At 46.9% G+C, this 16,379-nt stretch overlaps 4 protein-coding genes across 4 annotated transcripts; 2 read left to right on the top strand and 2 right to left on the bottom strand.

Moving 5' to 3' along the window:
• Positions 1 to 4,035: 4,035 nt before the first annotated feature.
• GL218_03892 (uncharacterized protein) lies at positions 4,036 to 5,220 on the top strand (the record flags this gene model as incomplete). The annotated part of the gene is made up of 2 exons (XM_033580472.1): positions 4,036 to 4,822; positions 4,952 to 5,220. The coding sequence occupies 2 exons, from the start codon at positions 4,036 to 4,038 to the stop codon at positions 5,218 to 5,220; spliced, it is 1,056 nt and encodes a 351-aa protein (XP_033436861.1).
• A 2,281-nt stretch (positions 5,221 to 7,501) lies between these two features.
• GL218_03891 (uncharacterized protein) lies at positions 7,502 to 12,040 on the bottom strand (the record flags this gene model as incomplete). Its single annotated transcript, XM_033580471.1, has 7 exons — positions 7,502 to 8,018; positions 8,102 to 8,374; positions 8,999 to 9,314; positions 9,365 to 9,477; positions 9,540 to 9,810; positions 9,871 to 11,895; positions 11,962 to 12,040. 7 exons carry the CDS (start codon positions 12,038 to 12,040, stop codon positions 7,502 to 7,504), a joined length of 3,594 nt encoding a protein of 1,197 aa, XP_033436864.1.
• Positions 12,041 to 12,769: 729 nt separating this feature from the next.
• Positions 12,770 to 13,188, bottom strand: GL218_03890 (Cx9C motif-containing protein 4, mitochondrial; the record flags this gene model as incomplete). Its single annotated transcript, XM_033580470.1, has 4 exons — positions 12,770 to 12,948; positions 12,999 to 13,011; positions 13,088 to 13,135; positions 13,186 to 13,188. 4 exons carry the CDS (start codon positions 13,186 to 13,188, stop codon positions 12,770 to 12,772), a joined length of 243 nt encoding a protein of 80 aa, XP_033436863.1.
• A 1,967-nt stretch (positions 13,189 to 15,155) lies between these two features.
• On the top strand, positions 15,156 to 15,623 carry GL218_03889 (Ubiquitin-like protein SMT3; the record flags this gene model as incomplete). The annotated part of the gene is made up of 2 exons (XM_033580469.1): positions 15,156 to 15,398; positions 15,555 to 15,623. The coding sequence occupies 2 exons, from the start codon at positions 15,156 to 15,158 to the stop codon at positions 15,621 to 15,623; spliced, it is 312 nt and encodes a 103-aa protein (XP_033437625.1).
• Between the last annotated feature and the right edge of the window lie 756 nt (positions 15,624 to 16,379).

Here is a 16,379-nt window from a genome sequence, read left to right as displayed (position 1 = left end):
GGATCCGACCCAAATATCTAAACTTAATATCCCCTGCCTACAGACCGAGAGCCAGACGCAAGCTTCCAGGAGAAACAATAGATGATAAGGCTTGATCTCATGCAGCCAGTGGCTTCACTTAAGGGCCGTATCAAGCCAACTTACCAGGGAGAGCGAGGTCTTTGATCACGATTTACGATTCACGATTCACGATTCACCAGCGCTGGTGATGCAATTACCGTTTGGGAAAGATCTGCATTTGATTTCGGCACTTCTGGGGTTGCTTTTCTCATTTCGGTCTCGCAGTGTAACATGCCACCTAGACAGAGAGACCACCCTTTTTCCCAATGGGATCGAGACCCCTTTTTCAATCTCTACTTCTGCGAGACATTGCACATGACCATTCTAAGCCGTCAAGTTTCATTAATGAAAATCAAGAACCAAAGGGGCCTTGCATCATGATACAATGGCTATGCATATAGAAGCCTACATAGGTATTCCTTTATTACTTGCGTCTCGGCACAATTAACTCCCACAGCGTCCCAAATGTGGTGCCTGTCAGCACAAGTATTTTATCCGGAGTATGTACATACATATCTCTTCATCCCGTGTACTTCACAATCTACGACTACATAGACGCGAAGATGGGGAAGCTAGATGAACGGTGATAACCTTGGACATTCTGATGCAAAGGTAACATGATATGCCAAGTGCGTTGATCGTATCGCATCATTACTTCTTTATACTACAATGTACATAAGAAGGACACCTTCCTACATGATGCCTACCAGATGTGACCGTGCCCCGTCAGAAACAAGGGCTTGAGAATTCCCCGCGATAGAGCCGCCGGGTCCGTCTTGCTGGTTGAAAAGGAAAAGGGACCGTCCGCCCATGTGGATCGGACGGCCTTACTACGGCCTTTTCTAACCCTCCCAGTATCCGACATAATTTCGCCCTCATTGGCTAGCAGCCCTCAATTTCATCTTCAGATTCAACTCTATCCAAGACGCGAATTATGCCTTTTCTTTACATATCTATAACTCACGACTTCTTAACCTGCTCACTATTAAATCGAGACTAGAGAAGACTATATTTCTATGTAACCACTATAGTAATATCACACAGGAATGTTTATATCGATGGATTTGAGCCAGCCTGACTCATGCACGTACTTTGGAGTACGACGTCGTTGTGGATAATTTCCCAGAGCCGTGTAGATGCGGTCAGAAATCACCTGGCTGCCCGCAGCAGAAATGAGAGTCGTGCCAGCTGTAGGGATCTTATAAACGCCACTGTCCTCCGCGGGTGCAACGTGATCTTTATAAGAATAAATATTGAAGTCGAAAGAATGAAACATTGCTACTAACTACCTAAGGTACTCATGATCTAAACCAGACCTATTCATTATATGACGCAAATTGATGGTCTACTCATCAATTCTACGGCTTTCATATCATATTTAATACATTAGCACATGTTGAGGTCTCTTTGAAATGATCAATACCCGATAACTATTCGCCGTCTCGACCTTCCTCGAGATGATACATCTGTTGCAATGGCTTTGCTAATCAAATCGAACTAATTCTAGTAGATGTTTCCGATGAGATGTCATAACTCGGAAGCTATACGTCTTTGGTTAAATCTAGGACGATCGCACGTAGCGAGCTATTGGATACTACAAAATATGGCCTGGGGAAACGTCATCGGGGCCACTTCCGATGCTCCAAGACTCCATGTATCCATGACCATTTAATACCTTAGCTCTACCCGCCATGCGGTGACGATCAACACTAACCTCCACGATGGAGGCAGAATACACAAGGTTGGTGAAATAAAAAGCAGTTATTGACAAACCATATCCAGCGACTATGTTCAGCTAGCCTTATTCTGGCCATCATAGCCGTGGTTCTTCGTCTGTTTCGCGCAGAAGACTTCTCCCGAGCTCGGTCTTAGATATCATCTATGCAACAACGTGGCTCTTATTCTCCGTTGCAGTACTCTTAGTCTAGGCTTGTCCTTTAGAAGCCGGCTATCTCTTCCCGCTACCATAAGACGATGTTTAGTGTATTTCGGTGATTTCGGTGTGGCATTATTGCTCATGTGAACATGTTCTATCATGCGTTTCATTTACTTGTTTCGCCAGCTGAGGCACAGCGATAAACATTCCAGTGATGAGCTTATACTTGATATTCAAGATGAAACCAAGCGAACCAATCCTCGAGAGAAAGAATGGGCACACAACAGGAGACAGTATCCATGACGCGAGCTAGCCTACAGCTCGTATCATTCCCTGAGGTTATGGTGTAAAGCGGCAGTCGTTTCCAGCTTCACTGTCTCTCCTTAATCGACATTGGCAAGTTGCTCTTCTGTGTCTCCCGCCACTAATAGCGGCCCGCCTCCGTCCTTTAAAAGCAACTCCCTTAAAGCAACTGTACCCCAACCACATAAATCTCGTTGAATCACATTTGTGTAGAAAAAGACCACCAATTAGCAAGCGACGTAGAAAAGAAAATGGTGTTAGGAAATCAGCCCTATTAAGAAGCTTGTTCGACTTGCCGATTCGGAGTTGATCTAACCCGAATCTCTACGTTCCCAAACACGGGGGGACGCGTGCGCGTACAGGCGTCTAGAATGATTCTAGATAAGGCTTCTATGGGTTCTTTTCTACATAGTATGTATGAGAAGCACGAGGAGCCAAGCTGCTGGAATTCCCAAAGATGGGATTCTGCATCCTAGCTTCACCTGAAGAACAGATCAGGAAGTTCGTTGTCGAAGGAATATGGGGACAGGCTTACATAGTAAACGACCCCCATGCCCATTAACATAATTCGCGAGTCTCACCTAAAAAACTGCTTCCCCCAATTTCCGATTTCTCCTTAGTACGCAGCCGAAATCAACGACCGACTAGCCCCGAACCAACGGGTTGGCTGCGCTGCGCTGCGTTGCGTGGGACCGTGGGTGTCGTCTATTTTTAGAAAGCCACATGTATGCGTGGATTGGCACGACTTTTTATTCACTGAGTCGCTTTCGCTCATGGCATGGCGTTCCTAACCCCCCCGCTGTCACTGACGTCCCCTTACTATAGGTACTTGGGAGTTACATGGATGCCATTCCAAAATGGCGGAATGGGCTGTTAAAAACACCGCTCAACATAGCGAGCCTCGCTCACCCTACGTGTTCCTCTCTCGTACTATACATCATCGCCGCCAAGACGTCGAGCATTCCCTTTTCTGCCACGAGAGTCGTCACTTGGGGAAAAAAAAGAACCATTCGATCTCTCTCTTTCTATCTCGTTCCTCTCCCCGCCTACTACTCCTCACCTTCTAGGCTCATACCCGCCCGCATACGTATAGTAGCCTCATTTCAAACTACACGAGTGAGGTTAGGTACCTAGTTAGTAGTCGCGTCTAGAAGAGCCAAAGGGAACTTCTACACTTTATTATCATCGAAGGCTCTAATTTACACACCTAAGTAGCCTCTTTTTCAACTACCCTTTACCCATACCCTTGTTACTAGGCCTACGCTGTTGTTGAAGCCTTAAGGCATAACAATTCAGCTTTCGCTTCGTCTTCGTCTTCGCTTGCGACTTGAAAACTGATCTGCCCTCCTCTTCCCTATCGCCATCTCTCAACTGCCGATGTCTACGTTGCATGAGGAGTAGTGGCAGTAGCCAAGAAGGGAGCCTACATCGCCTTACTGGCCCTGCCGCTGCCGCTTGATATTACCCAGTAGATTCATCCGCTGCTAGACAATATTCCCGAGACAACTTGACAGATTATTCCCCCCGCTTCGCGGCTGCGCGAGTAAGTTTTGTGCGTGTGTGCGGCGCGTGTGTTCAGGGAACATTGGTCCGTCGTCCATCCTCTTGCGCCAGACGCGCGCTCCTTTCCTTCCCCCCCCTTCGAGAGACCGTCTATTCAGCCATCTCCATTGGCTTTCGATGCGCTCCTAGCGGCGGTCCTCTACCCTACTTACACACCTCGGGAGGTAACCTCACACTCGTTCTCACCCAAAGCGGGCTACCGGGCTTGCGCACACACAATTACACAGATGGCTATGGATCCTACACCGAGTCAGCCGACCTCGTCCGGGTCCGGTCCCCTCCGGATACCCGAATCAGCTGCCCCGTCATCTTTTGCCCCCTCGGAACCGGGCGTAGTAGATTCGCCGGTATCTCCCGCCTCGCCAAACGCCTTCGCGCGGTTTGAATTCGAGGCCTGCCGCGGAAACGAGGGATCCAAGATTCTTATGGTGGAATGGGATCCGACACCGTCTGGGGAGGACGGCTGGGTCGTGACGTGGGAAACTAAGACGACGACATTTCCAGTCGTCGAGAGAGTAGAAGACGAGGAAGAGGACATTGAGAAGAGAGGACAGCGCCGGCAACGTGTCTACTTCCTATTACCTTCGGATGCCGTAATACCCCCTATAGTAACTATATCTCACGCCACCTCGGGCCGAACGTTAATGGCTAAGGCAATGCCGGCTATCTTCGCGCCGGGACTCTGGATCGGGTCCCGTGATGCGGGCCGCCGCGGCGTTTTGCACACGGTATGGGCGCGGCTGCGAGCCGAACAGCTCCAAGATGAGATTCGTGCGGAGCTCCGCGATAATAGCGAGAGCGTGGGGCTCGAGATGGCTGTTCAGGAACGCCTCTGGATTATCGACCACTTCGGTCTCGATGATCTCCCCGTTCCTGATGCCACTTTCAACACCGCTGGTACCGACTCTATATCTCAGGCACCTCCGCAAAGCCCGCGTTCCCCGATAGGTGGCCGTCTAGGCGAGAAGTTGAAGGGGCTAAAGCTGGCGACTTCGCCGTCGGACTTGGCGAATCATTCAGGTAATCATTCTTTTTCCTTGTTCTCTATACCTTCTCTGTATTGGTTACAGGGGTTCTGAAAATTCTACCTACCTAATCCCTAGACGCGTTACTATTCTCACGTTACAGACAAACTTACCTTTTCTCTAGGTACTCACTACTCGCATCAATATAACCAATATATTCCAAAGCGTGATCCGCCTCCTCCGGGTAGGAAAGAGACAACAGCGTTGAGAACGGGTGCAGATACCAGTAACGTGGCATCCCTAGATGCCGTTCTCGGCGGGAACCAGCAAGCAGTCGCTCCACCACCACCCGCGACCCAGACTAAAGAGACGGAAGACGAGCTATTTGCGCTGCCGATGAGCCCGCGCAGCCCCGACATGAAGGCCATGAGCCCGTTCAGCCTTCTAAAGTAAGACAAGCGAGGAAATGGAGTCGGTAGATATCTCGTCTGAGATAAATTATAGCGAGGCATGTGGAACTTGAGTTGGACTTTAATACTATACTAGAGAATTCATATAACTGATAGATGCTCGGGTTCGCTTGAGACAGCAGACGCGACGACGTAGACAAGGGGAAGATACGGCCTGCTCAGTAGGATCGAAAGTTGAGAGTAATAATATGAAATCAAGTAAAATACAGGTAGCGAAGTGGTGTGAACGAGTAAAAGGGGATAAGAGTCGGGAATGGAAATAGAACTTAGTGGTCGAAAAAAAAACAATCAAAAATCCCATAGGATAATACCTATATCCCTTGCCTAAGGGCGTACCGTACGTACGTATGTATGATGTATGCACGGTACATATAGCTTAGAGCAGAGCCAAAGAGTCGGGAGTGCCGGGAAAGGGGTAAGGACCCACGTGGCTGTCATGGCCAGACTGCCGGAATCCTTACCCAGCCACTCGGCTTCCGCGCGGATGCGTGTCATAGCGGATAGGGATAGAGATAGGGATGGGGGTCTGGATATGCTACCGTACGTTAGGTTAGGTACACTACCTAACCTACCTAAGACAATCAAATAAATATACTTGGTGCTGGTCGGAATAGCCCGCATGCATGATGCGTGTATGTATGTATGTCTACCCGGTATGTACTTGATAAACCAGGTAGATGTAGTCGGTAGAGACAGAACAAACTGAAGCCGAGACCATATGCTCTCTCCTTAGAGCAACAAACAAACCTGCCGTGATGGGACGGGAGGGAAGAGTATAACATATTATAGTATAAGAAGTATACCAATGCCCGATATAATAACAGTCCCGTCACTACACCACCCTAACTAACACGACTCCTTCAACCAAGAAGCCAAAAGTCGGAAATATGTAGTAACTAAGAAAACAACCGGGTTTGTTGAGTTTGGTTCAAACAACAAAATATATTATTATTATTATTATTATGTATGTATGTATAGCCCTACCGCGTAATGTTGAAGATCGCCCTTACATCCATCTACGCCGCGCCGCGCCAACGCATCGCTAGCTAGCTACCTACCTACATAAGGTAACTGGATATGCAGAAAGACTACGCGCGTTAATTATTAGGTGAAGTCCATCCGTACGACACGAAATGATAGTCTTTCCTATCACTACTATCATCCCAGCACTTTGAGCGATTATATAGGTATTATAGATACTTCATCCGTTTAGTCTGGGTTCATCACATGTATATATTATACTATACATAAGACTATCTATATAATCCAATCCAATCCAATCCGCAATCAACAATCACTGCTCAGAACTTGCTGCTGCACGTGTGTTCGTGGTTGTCACATGCTGTAACCCGTATACGTGCGTCGGTCCGAATAGGAGGCCCCTCACGACCATCAACGCAACGACCACTCGCGACGCATTAGTATGTGCTTCCATACCCGCTGTGATTCGTCGCAGCTCCGCCCTGCTATACGTATCTATGTCCGCCTGCCCTACCCGTCTCCGACCCGCCTGCGATTTGCTCGTCCTGAAACGACCGCCCACCACCACCTCCTTCAGGTCAGGTCCACTAACCGGTGAGCAACCTCACAACTCGTAGGGTAGAGTAGACTGCCATTATCCCATTGTAGAAGGTCTCACAGCCTAGTCGGTGGTGGGATTAAAAACCGTGAAGCCCTGAGCAATGCCCCTTCCGACGTATGGCTCGGTAGAAGCTAGGCGCGCGACCATCTCGCATGTTCTCCCATCCTACTAGCCGCCGCGCTTCATCCTGTCTGTCCATACTCCCCCACAACTCACAAACTACTAGTCGGACCGTTCCCCTCAACCCCTAATAAACAGTTCGCTCACGATTTCGCGCTTAAGAGAAACCCCAGAACCAGATCGGCTCTAGACCACGAATAATTCTCGTAGCACGTGCGTCTAGGTACACCCCCGAGTAGAAGAGTAAATTGAAATTAAAACGCGGTGGGATGGGTATCAACGCAGGAAAAGAAGATTGACCCCTCCTCGAGGTCGTTTATGACGGCTGGGGTAAATTATCCCAATTCAGCAGTAAACATGCTGGCCAATATCGGCTTAAATGTAATCGTCGTGTATATCGTTCGAGGGTCGATGAGGCCAGAATCATGCCAGTCGTATCGCGGGCGCGGAGGCCAAGTAACTCAACTCGCCAAAGGACTATTCTTCTCGGCGCTGCTTCTATTAGTGTTGTAGTATCAAAGCACGCGAGACCCGTCTCTTAGAATTCGAACAAAACACCCCTTCATCGCCAACCTCCAACGCGGTGCTCATTCCACCTCTCCCGTCGCTCATGGCGGAGATAAAACAGCTTCTTAGCCTCGCGATACCGTCTCACCCAATCCAGCGTCTCCCTCTCCGTCGCCAACTCCTCGCCTCCAGTCCCTTCGCTCCCCCCTCCTTCTAGAAAGCTCTCCTCTAGCGCGCGGCACACGGCCTCCTGCTCTGCTAGGCTCTGGCCTAGCCTCGCGTACAGAGCTGCGGGCGCGAACGGCGCGAGCGCGGTATCCATCTCGGCTTGCTTCTGGCGCCACTGGCGCTCGAGGGCGTGCGTTGAGAGGAGCTGTGCTTGTGCTTGTGCGCGCTGCTGGGAGAGGTGGAGCTCGAGCTCTGTGAGGTGGTTTGCGAGGGCTACGTTATCGTCTAGCGCGGCGAGGAGCGCATCGCGGGTTGAGGTCAGGGACGGGTGAGCTGTTGAAGGTGCGTGTGTAAGAGCGTCGAGGGCGGCTGGGTTGGAGAGGATTTCGGCAAGGTCTTGTTTCCTATGTAGGTGTTAGATATATACTATGAATATATAATATATACCTATTCATTATGTTAAATTGGTATAAGAATCAATACTCACGATTTATCCTCAAGGGCCTTCGGCAGCCACTGATCACCGGGATCCGGTATGATCTCTCGCTCTGTCCCTCTGGTCATAGATGCCGAGGCTGGGATCAAACCTGACGCATCCATAGTAGCCGGTGAATTGTCTCTCCCCTCTATAGACCTCAAGAATGTATCATCCGGAATCGGGGCCGGTGGTCGAGGAGAGCTAGTGGTGGCGGGAGTACCTAGACGGCTGGCGTCGTGGCTGCTCGGCTTCGGGGGTGGTACAGGAGGTGGGGGAGTCGGGCTGTACATGGTAATTTATTTTTAATTATTTTTATTTTTAGGTATTATTAGATAATGTCAGTACCCGTGCTATAATTTAACTATGATGTGACTTTGAGATAATAGAAGAGACAATAGAAGAGCTCTAGTAGCGCTTGCAAACGATAGATTATTACCTAAAGTTAGGATGGAAAGGTCAAGCTATCAAGCTGTTGGACGAAGTGGGTGAGTTACGAAGTACATGTGCCTAACGTCACCCGCTTATCTTATCATTTATAAAGTACCCAATACCCCTTTCCACTTCGTCCATCTGTACCTAATGTATTAAATTTGATCAACATCTTCAACCTTAGCTTAATATCTGTTAAGGAACAGAAACAAATTAAGAAATGATTTAATCACCCTCTGAAATGTATACATTGTGCATGACACTTGGATAATTATGGGTTGATTGTGTAGACTACGGACATTCTCATATGCCCCAATGAACGCCTTCACTTTTGATAGTCATCTCTTATCCTTATGAATCATCAACGCCGGCAAGCCATAGCCACTCCGAATTTCAAAGGTAGAAGAAGCATTACAAGCATTAGTACCTATCCACCCAATGTAGATCTTTACGGGCCTTCATCAGTTTTTGACTGACCATAATTCCCGAGTCCATCCATGTTCTCGCATCATCCTCTTGCTGCTAATACCACCCGCTCCTTTCTTGTCGCTGCTGCTGATAGCTAGCGCCTTGCTACAGTTTGCGAAGCCCTCCACGAGCTCCTTCATTCGTCCGGCTTTCATAATAACCGCTGCCACGTCCGCATCCTTTTTGGCGATCACAGAGGCAAGCTCCATGCATTCTAACAGGTTGTCACGGGTTAGAGTTGTACCTGCGAAATGTAACACGCTGACGTATCCAATAATCATCTCGGGCAGATACGCATCTCGAAGATACGTGAAATCTTCGTCTTCTGATCACTCTAGTTAGATGTATTCCCTCCTTGAGTTGCTTATAACTAACCTTCAATAGTTTCCATAAGCCAATTACTCAATATATGGCGCATAAAGCTCTTGATGTTCTTTACTTCGCGTCCAACGTTGGACCAGAAGTCCCGGCTTACTTTCTCCGCAGGGCTGTGTTGAAAGTTAGCTTCGTATTGCACAATAGAACTGTAGTTGTCATGGCAGGTACTCACTCTTGGGCTAATAGTTCACTTGATGCGATAGTCTCCATCGAATCCAAGGCTCGGACTAGGCACTCCATCTCGAAAAAGTTTTGCGCTACTGCGATGTCTTCAACCCCAAGGCTGTTTTCATCTAATGAGCCAGCCGCAGCGCTCGCTCGAACCTCGTCGAACCACGACACGTCCGAATCGTCAGAGTAGACAATGCCTGCTTTCCGCTTGAAAATTTCGCCGCAACGAACTCGTTCAGACAAGGCACGAGCCGCATGGAGATTGAATTGCTCTAGTGTAACATTAGCACTGAAAGTTCTGTCTTAGGTGTACCGTGAAAGTGACTACTTACTAAGAAAGCGCTTGTAGATAGCAGTACCGTATTGGAAGACCTCGTCCCAAAGGCCATCGACAAGAAGGAACCATTCTAATGACTGGATAAGATGCTCGTCGACAGGGTCTAGACTCTCTGGGGGTTCCCCAAGGAAATCAGGCTTCAAAGGACGTCCGTACTTAAGTGTAGGTGGATCGTTGGAGAAGACGGTAAATCTACCAAATGGAGGAGGATGTTCCTCAGGTTCGGGGTGCTCCTGAAGTAGAGAACGAGGCTGGAATTGGACAAATTCGGCAACGTCCATACCGAGCTTCTCCATGAGTCTTAGTAGTATCTCTCGTTCATGCTGGTCAGTTACGCTAGTAACATTCCTGCTCAGGGTGAAAAAAGCCCTATCCCCTTGCATTTGATTACAGTACAGCGGCATCATATCCGTTAAGCCCGTTAATCGTAAAGTGCTAACATAGGCGGAGACTACGTTCTCTCGCGCCCTGTGGCGTTCGGAAAGCTCCATGTGCAAACCACCTTGTAGTTCTTCGAGACTTGATATGATCAGATACACGTGGACCAAAATTCGTAAACCGTTATGATCCCTTAGTTGGACGAACTTGCCATCGTCTATATCTTCATTGGAGGCACCGAAACTCGGTATCAAAGCAGAAATATCCCCTGAATTGGCCGCCTTTCCAAGTGCGAGACCGAGCTCGTAGGTGTACTGCTCTATATTATTGGAAATGATCGCCGCCTGGAGAGTTTTCATCGGCGTCTTTGCTTCCGCCGAAGTCTTGATATTCGTCTCCAGTGATTTTACCAGACGTTCTCCGACCGAAGCAGCGTCACCATGAAACTGTACGGCGTTGAAGGTAGAGAATGATTGTGTTATAGCTGCCGTCGCATCTGGTGAAGATCGCTTCATTAGGTAAGCATCGAACTGGGTTCGAAGCAAAGCGTTGTAATGAGCGTAGACAAAATCATCCCAGTCTTCACAAATCTTCTCAACGCTTGGAATATCACCAGAAAGGATACCGTATACAGCACGCTCAAAGTCATCGGTACCTCCTTGTCTCGCTAAGGCAAAACAGGTACGACGCCACAGAAGCATCGAAAGAGGGTCACAGTTAAACCGGCTCTCACCTTCGTCCTTTGATAATGGCATAGCTGACATACTAACAGCTCGCCAAACTTCGGTCCTTTCAACACACCAATCTCGAATTTCAGCAATGCTTCGCCCTCTTCGCAGTAATTCGTAACAGCCAAGCCAGATAGCCCTCTCGAAGTACTCATCCTGCGGTTGAAGCTTCCGGTTCTGCCTTGTTGCTACGTCAGGATCAAGTTGGGTTACCATAGGATTTGATCCGTTCCGGAGTTTCTGTACAACATCGGTAGCATTAGGGTCTAGTGCTCCAGACCAACCGTTTAGATTTTTTTGCATCTTGAGTGCAGATCGCGTATGAAGCCATCCATAAGCAATTATATCGCCTCTTTCCGCTCGCTGCTGATAGTCTCGGACTAATTCATCTATATCTACCCGCGATTCGTCTGCGCTAGTCTGCAGGCATTCTAGAATCGCTTTGCGTTCCTGGGCGGTAGGGTCTGTCTGGAGGAATTCGTCCCAGAGTTGCGCACATGATTGGAATCTTGACACGTCGTGGCGGGCAGGCTTAAGAGAGGTCTTGTTCGGGTATCGTAGAGGTAAGAGGCGACGCAACATATCCCACGTCTGTGCTTCTAGCTCCCAGTTCTTAAGCATTTCGGACGAGGCTGGTGATTTTACCAAATCATCTCCGTCATCAAGGTCCATAGAGTCCTGGCTAGAAATCTCGTACGAATGGCGGGGGTCAGCCCCAGATAGTTGTCCTTGCAATTTGCGCAAGGCGCGAACTTTTTTAGACGCATATTGGTAATAAGTATCGACGAGTCTGAATATGTCCGCTCGTTTCTCGGCGTTGGGCTTCTGCACTATCGAGAGAGAGTCGAGGCCTTTAGCAAATTCCTCGGCATCTTGTGCGAATTCATTTTCTGCATCGTCGTATATGGGCGACGCTATTATCATGTCATTGTTAGCCTCTAACCACTCGTCTGGTTCAATTGATTGTAGTGGTGCTGTACTTTGCTCATCAGGGTCGGGGGATGGCGACGGCCCACCAAACGGTATGCCGTACGTACGCTGAGCTCTTTGAGACAGCATCGTGGATATAAGGAAGATGACCGAGAGTGGGTTGTTGGTATATTTAGGCGAGGAGCTGGTTGCTAGCCAGCATCCTCCGAATTGTCTGCGGTTACAATAAAAGGCAGGCCACAGTATTATCGACTATGAAGGTAGGTAAGGTGATAATTTGTTCTACTTATTGGTCCGGTTCAAAGAATGGGGAAATGCGATACTTGGTGTCGTCAGGAATGGAGCTGTCAAGCACTTGCACTAAAAAAGAATCAACGCGACTCAGATCCTATGTATGCGTGTCGGTAGCAGCTACCCACTCAGAGATGTCGATGGAGCAGTGATAAGATTGGATAAGGTTGGCAGGTTAGCAGATTGGCTGGAAAGCCGCCTGTAGCAAACACACTAGCCTCATTCGATTAGCCTCAGTGGCTGCAAGGGAGTACAAAAAAGAATTTCTCTGCCGAAATTTTTATTCTTTTTTCTTTTCTTCTACAATAATGTCATCGGCATTCATATTAGAGTCTCGGGATAAGCCATTATTTCCTTCAATGCTTATCCAGGTCCCATGCGGATCTCTCGCGCGCTCAATGATCGCCTAGAAGGATTTCTACTCTCCGTAAATGTTGCCTGGTTTCTTTATTCGGGTTGACGCAAAGAAGGAGATGTAGAACATACCACACTCGTCTCCGTACCGGGTAGAAGATCTTTCCAGATCTATTCTAATGTTGATATGTATGTTTATGTAAATGGTAAATTTCACTTGCTATGCTCGTCTTGTCGCTGCTTCATTTTTAAACGTAAAAGGTTTGCTTTCGGGCAGCTGGGACTTGTTGCACCGTCTCCATGTTTTTTATAGAAAGCGTCGCAGCATTCGTACAAGGCATCGATATAGCGAGAACATTTGGCTTCGTTATAACCATTCTTTCCCAAACAATCTGTACCGGCATTAGAACCAAACGACAGTCTAGGTGTCCAAATTCCATACCTTGAATAGCACACTAAATGGGTGAATGTTAGTTACGTACATATTCAATCTCAGCCCACCAGACTTAGTATAATATATTGGGTACTCACAGCGCGAGGATGGCAAGGTGGTTTTGACTCGAGATCTTCTTTCAATCCCTATGTCATAGTTAGTCTAGATACGCCCCCAATGCGTTAATAAGACAGACCATATTCTATTGTTATATGCCGGATCGCTCTTTCAGGGTTGTGGGGTAAATGGATGATATTAAGATTATTGACATGAATACCGAATAACCTTTAACATAATACTATCTAAGAGTTTGGAATTGATCTAACTATGAGATTACCTACCTTTACATATGCCACTAATTGATCAATTATGACGTAGACAGATTATCAAAGCTAACCTCATTGGGCTTATTATAAGGCGGATAAGGAGACCCCAAACCCTACCCAATAAATGATAATCAGCTTTGATAATCACAGCATGTACCTACCTATTAAGCTATCATCTCGCCTTATATGAAGTCTACAGTGTGGTGTTTCCTATTTAAAAATATTGACTTCAATCACGAGGTTCTAGTTTACGACATAATCTGATTTTCTATTGAGTTTTATAGGTATCACTTCTGCTTGTAAGACGTAATTGCTATAATATAAGAAGCCCCTAGCTTGATCTCTGGCTATATAAAAGTCGAGCAAAATAGCCAAAGACTATGGAGTAAAAAGAGAGAAAGCCAATGGGAAAATTCTTCACATTATTAAGGAATTTCACGTATCGACTTCTTGCATATTACTATACCAAAGCCACTCTATAAGAGCACATATGCTCTCAATTGATATGCTCAACTGGTAAACTCGCCATAGATAGGCCCGGCCGCTCTTACACCAAAAGTTGTATATTAGTTAGTCGTCGTACGGATCTAATGAAATATGATTAATGTTAGAATATGATATTTACTCACCAGCTTTGTCCCTTTATTTTTTAAGTCGACCTTTCAACATGTTTTCCTTATAACACTGTTATAAGATCATAATTATGGTAGGAGATTCGAATTGGATTTCTATTTTTAACGTATCTTGACCACCTTCAGCCATAGGGGATTATTACCAGTTAGGCAGCAAAGTGCATACACGGTATTCGAATAAGATGCATCAGAGTGTGTAGGCTAAAATCCTAAGCTAGATGATTGACTTATCAAATCTACCTGCATGTCTTACCTCGCAAAGCAACAGGTTCGGTTTTGACGAATCGGAGATAAAGACTAGGCCTCCAATGAACCAGGACTTCCTGCTTTCCGACCTCCGAATCGAAATGAGAAAATTGCCTAAGAATCACACAGGTTTCTTATGGTAAGCTAATGATAATCCACGCGTCTAGGGCGTGTATCATAAAGTTTTAGGTCAGATAACGTATAATAAATGTAATATGAAAATGTACGTTAAAGAGGTGCGAGTGACACTGTGAGGGGTATTTTACATAGATCGGCTCACCGAAAGAATAAGCTTCAGCTGGAGTTAGACCCTCCCCTCCAGAGACAGTATACGCTGTATCTACTATGTATAATTCGTCCTTTAGGTGAGTCTAGCCTGAAATCAAAGACTGTAAGAGGTACATAACCCACGGAAAAGGCCTAGATATGTACCTCTATAGGGAAAGTATGACCTGCAGAAGGTACTCCTTGCTAGCGTATTTACGCTTGAAGTAACTGCCCCGCATCTAGCGTGGTTAACGGTCCTTGTTTCCACCTAGAAGGCGCCTCACGTAGCCTTCGCGTTGATTCCAAACTTCACCACCGCAATCGCATACTTCTCAAACTTCACTTCTCTTCTTTTGGCCACTGCGTTTTTTCAATCCTTTTCCTCTACCACTCGTAAAAATCAATACTAATCGCGTTGAGCGTAGCAAGCCTCTACACTCGAGTTTCCTTACTGCCATACCTCGCTCTCGATCGATTAGTACACTATCTACACTACCCGTAAGTCTCACATCTTTCCCGGTGTGCGTGAAAACCACAAATCTTTTTAGCCATTTTCCTAAAAAGCAACGCACAACCCCCACTCTTCCTTTAGCTGACTAGTAAAAGATTAGAGAGTCGATATCTCTCAAACGGACGACATACTAGACTTAGATTATCCTCTGATATTTCCACAAGCACCGCCTATTACGCCCACGATGTCCGGAGAGAACGACAGCGGAAGCCCTGCCGCGGAACGACAGGACGCACCTGCCGGCGGCAGCGAACACCTTAACATCAAGGTGACAGACAACAATAACGAGGTTTTCTTCAAAATCAAGCGCTCTACTAAGCTCGAGAAGTTGATGACGGCCTTTTGTGAGCGTCAAGGCAAGGTTGTCGATTCCGTGCGCTTTCTGTTCGAAGGGCAGCGGGTTCAAAAGAGCGATACACCCGATTCGGTAAGTTGCCAATTAGGCCCTTAACCCTCTTTAAATTTGCTATGATCATTCCCTCTCCATTTTGGCATGATATCGCTATCATCTTAAGAGTTCGCTCTTCACGCATTACTATTTGAGTATACTTTACGTAAGCTAACCATCTTATTCACTCCGTAGCTGGAGATGGCCGACGGTGACACCTTGGAAGTTCACCAGGAACAGGTGGGAGGTGCCTGTCGCCGCTGATATTGCCAATATTCCCATGATTAGCAGATCGATCTCGCCGTTGGCATGATATATGGATGGAATATGGATTTGGAATGGGAGGGTTCAAAGGGTTCGCCGTATCCTTGATTTAAGTCAGGTGACAGTAGAAGCAACAGGGACGACTATGAACGAGGTCTCTCGCCCCCAAGGGTTCTTTGCGTGTCCTCGGTACCCCCTTCGCTCTGCTCTAAGTTGGAGAGTATCTATCATGTAGATTCTTGCTTTATGAGTCTTTCAGAGGTACTGTCTTCTATTAATCGAGGTGGCGGCTGATCTCAGATTAGAGCTGCGTTTGTTCTTCCTATATTTTCGTCTCTATATCCAACTATTTTCGGAATTATCTATCCTTTGCTGCTCGCCTTTTGCTGTCTTATACATGTTCAGACTGTTAAGCAGGCGTAACAAATGGAGGGGAACAAATCTACCATTTCCAACCCTATCTCTTAACTTTGTAATTGATGGTTTCTACGTTTTCGAGAGCAAGAACAACACGACTACACAAATCGGTAGGAAGTCAATGGGAAGCGGGGGATCCTATCTTCTCAGATAATTGATCGAGTAGGAGAGATAGTAAGAAGACGAGGGTGAAATGAAAAATAAAAGTACAAAAGAAATACGTCATGGCATTATCACATCACAAAACCACATAACATCGTAATTAGGTAGTTAAAAGAGAAACCAAGCAAGCCTTTTTGTATTTCCGAACTGCTATTTGCTGCTATTGCTCAACTCCAA

The sequence above is a fragment of the Daldinia childiae genome (genome assembly GCF_008694065.1).
Source record: "Daldinia childiae strain JS-1345 chromosome Unknown Scaffold3, whole genome shotgun sequence".
NCBI classification, from domain to species: Eukaryota; Fungi; Ascomycota; class Sordariomycetes; order Xylariales; family Hypoxylaceae; genus Daldinia; species Daldinia childiae.
Note: the sequence above shows the minus strand (reverse complement) of the source record. Positions and strands in the feature narration are given on the sequence as shown.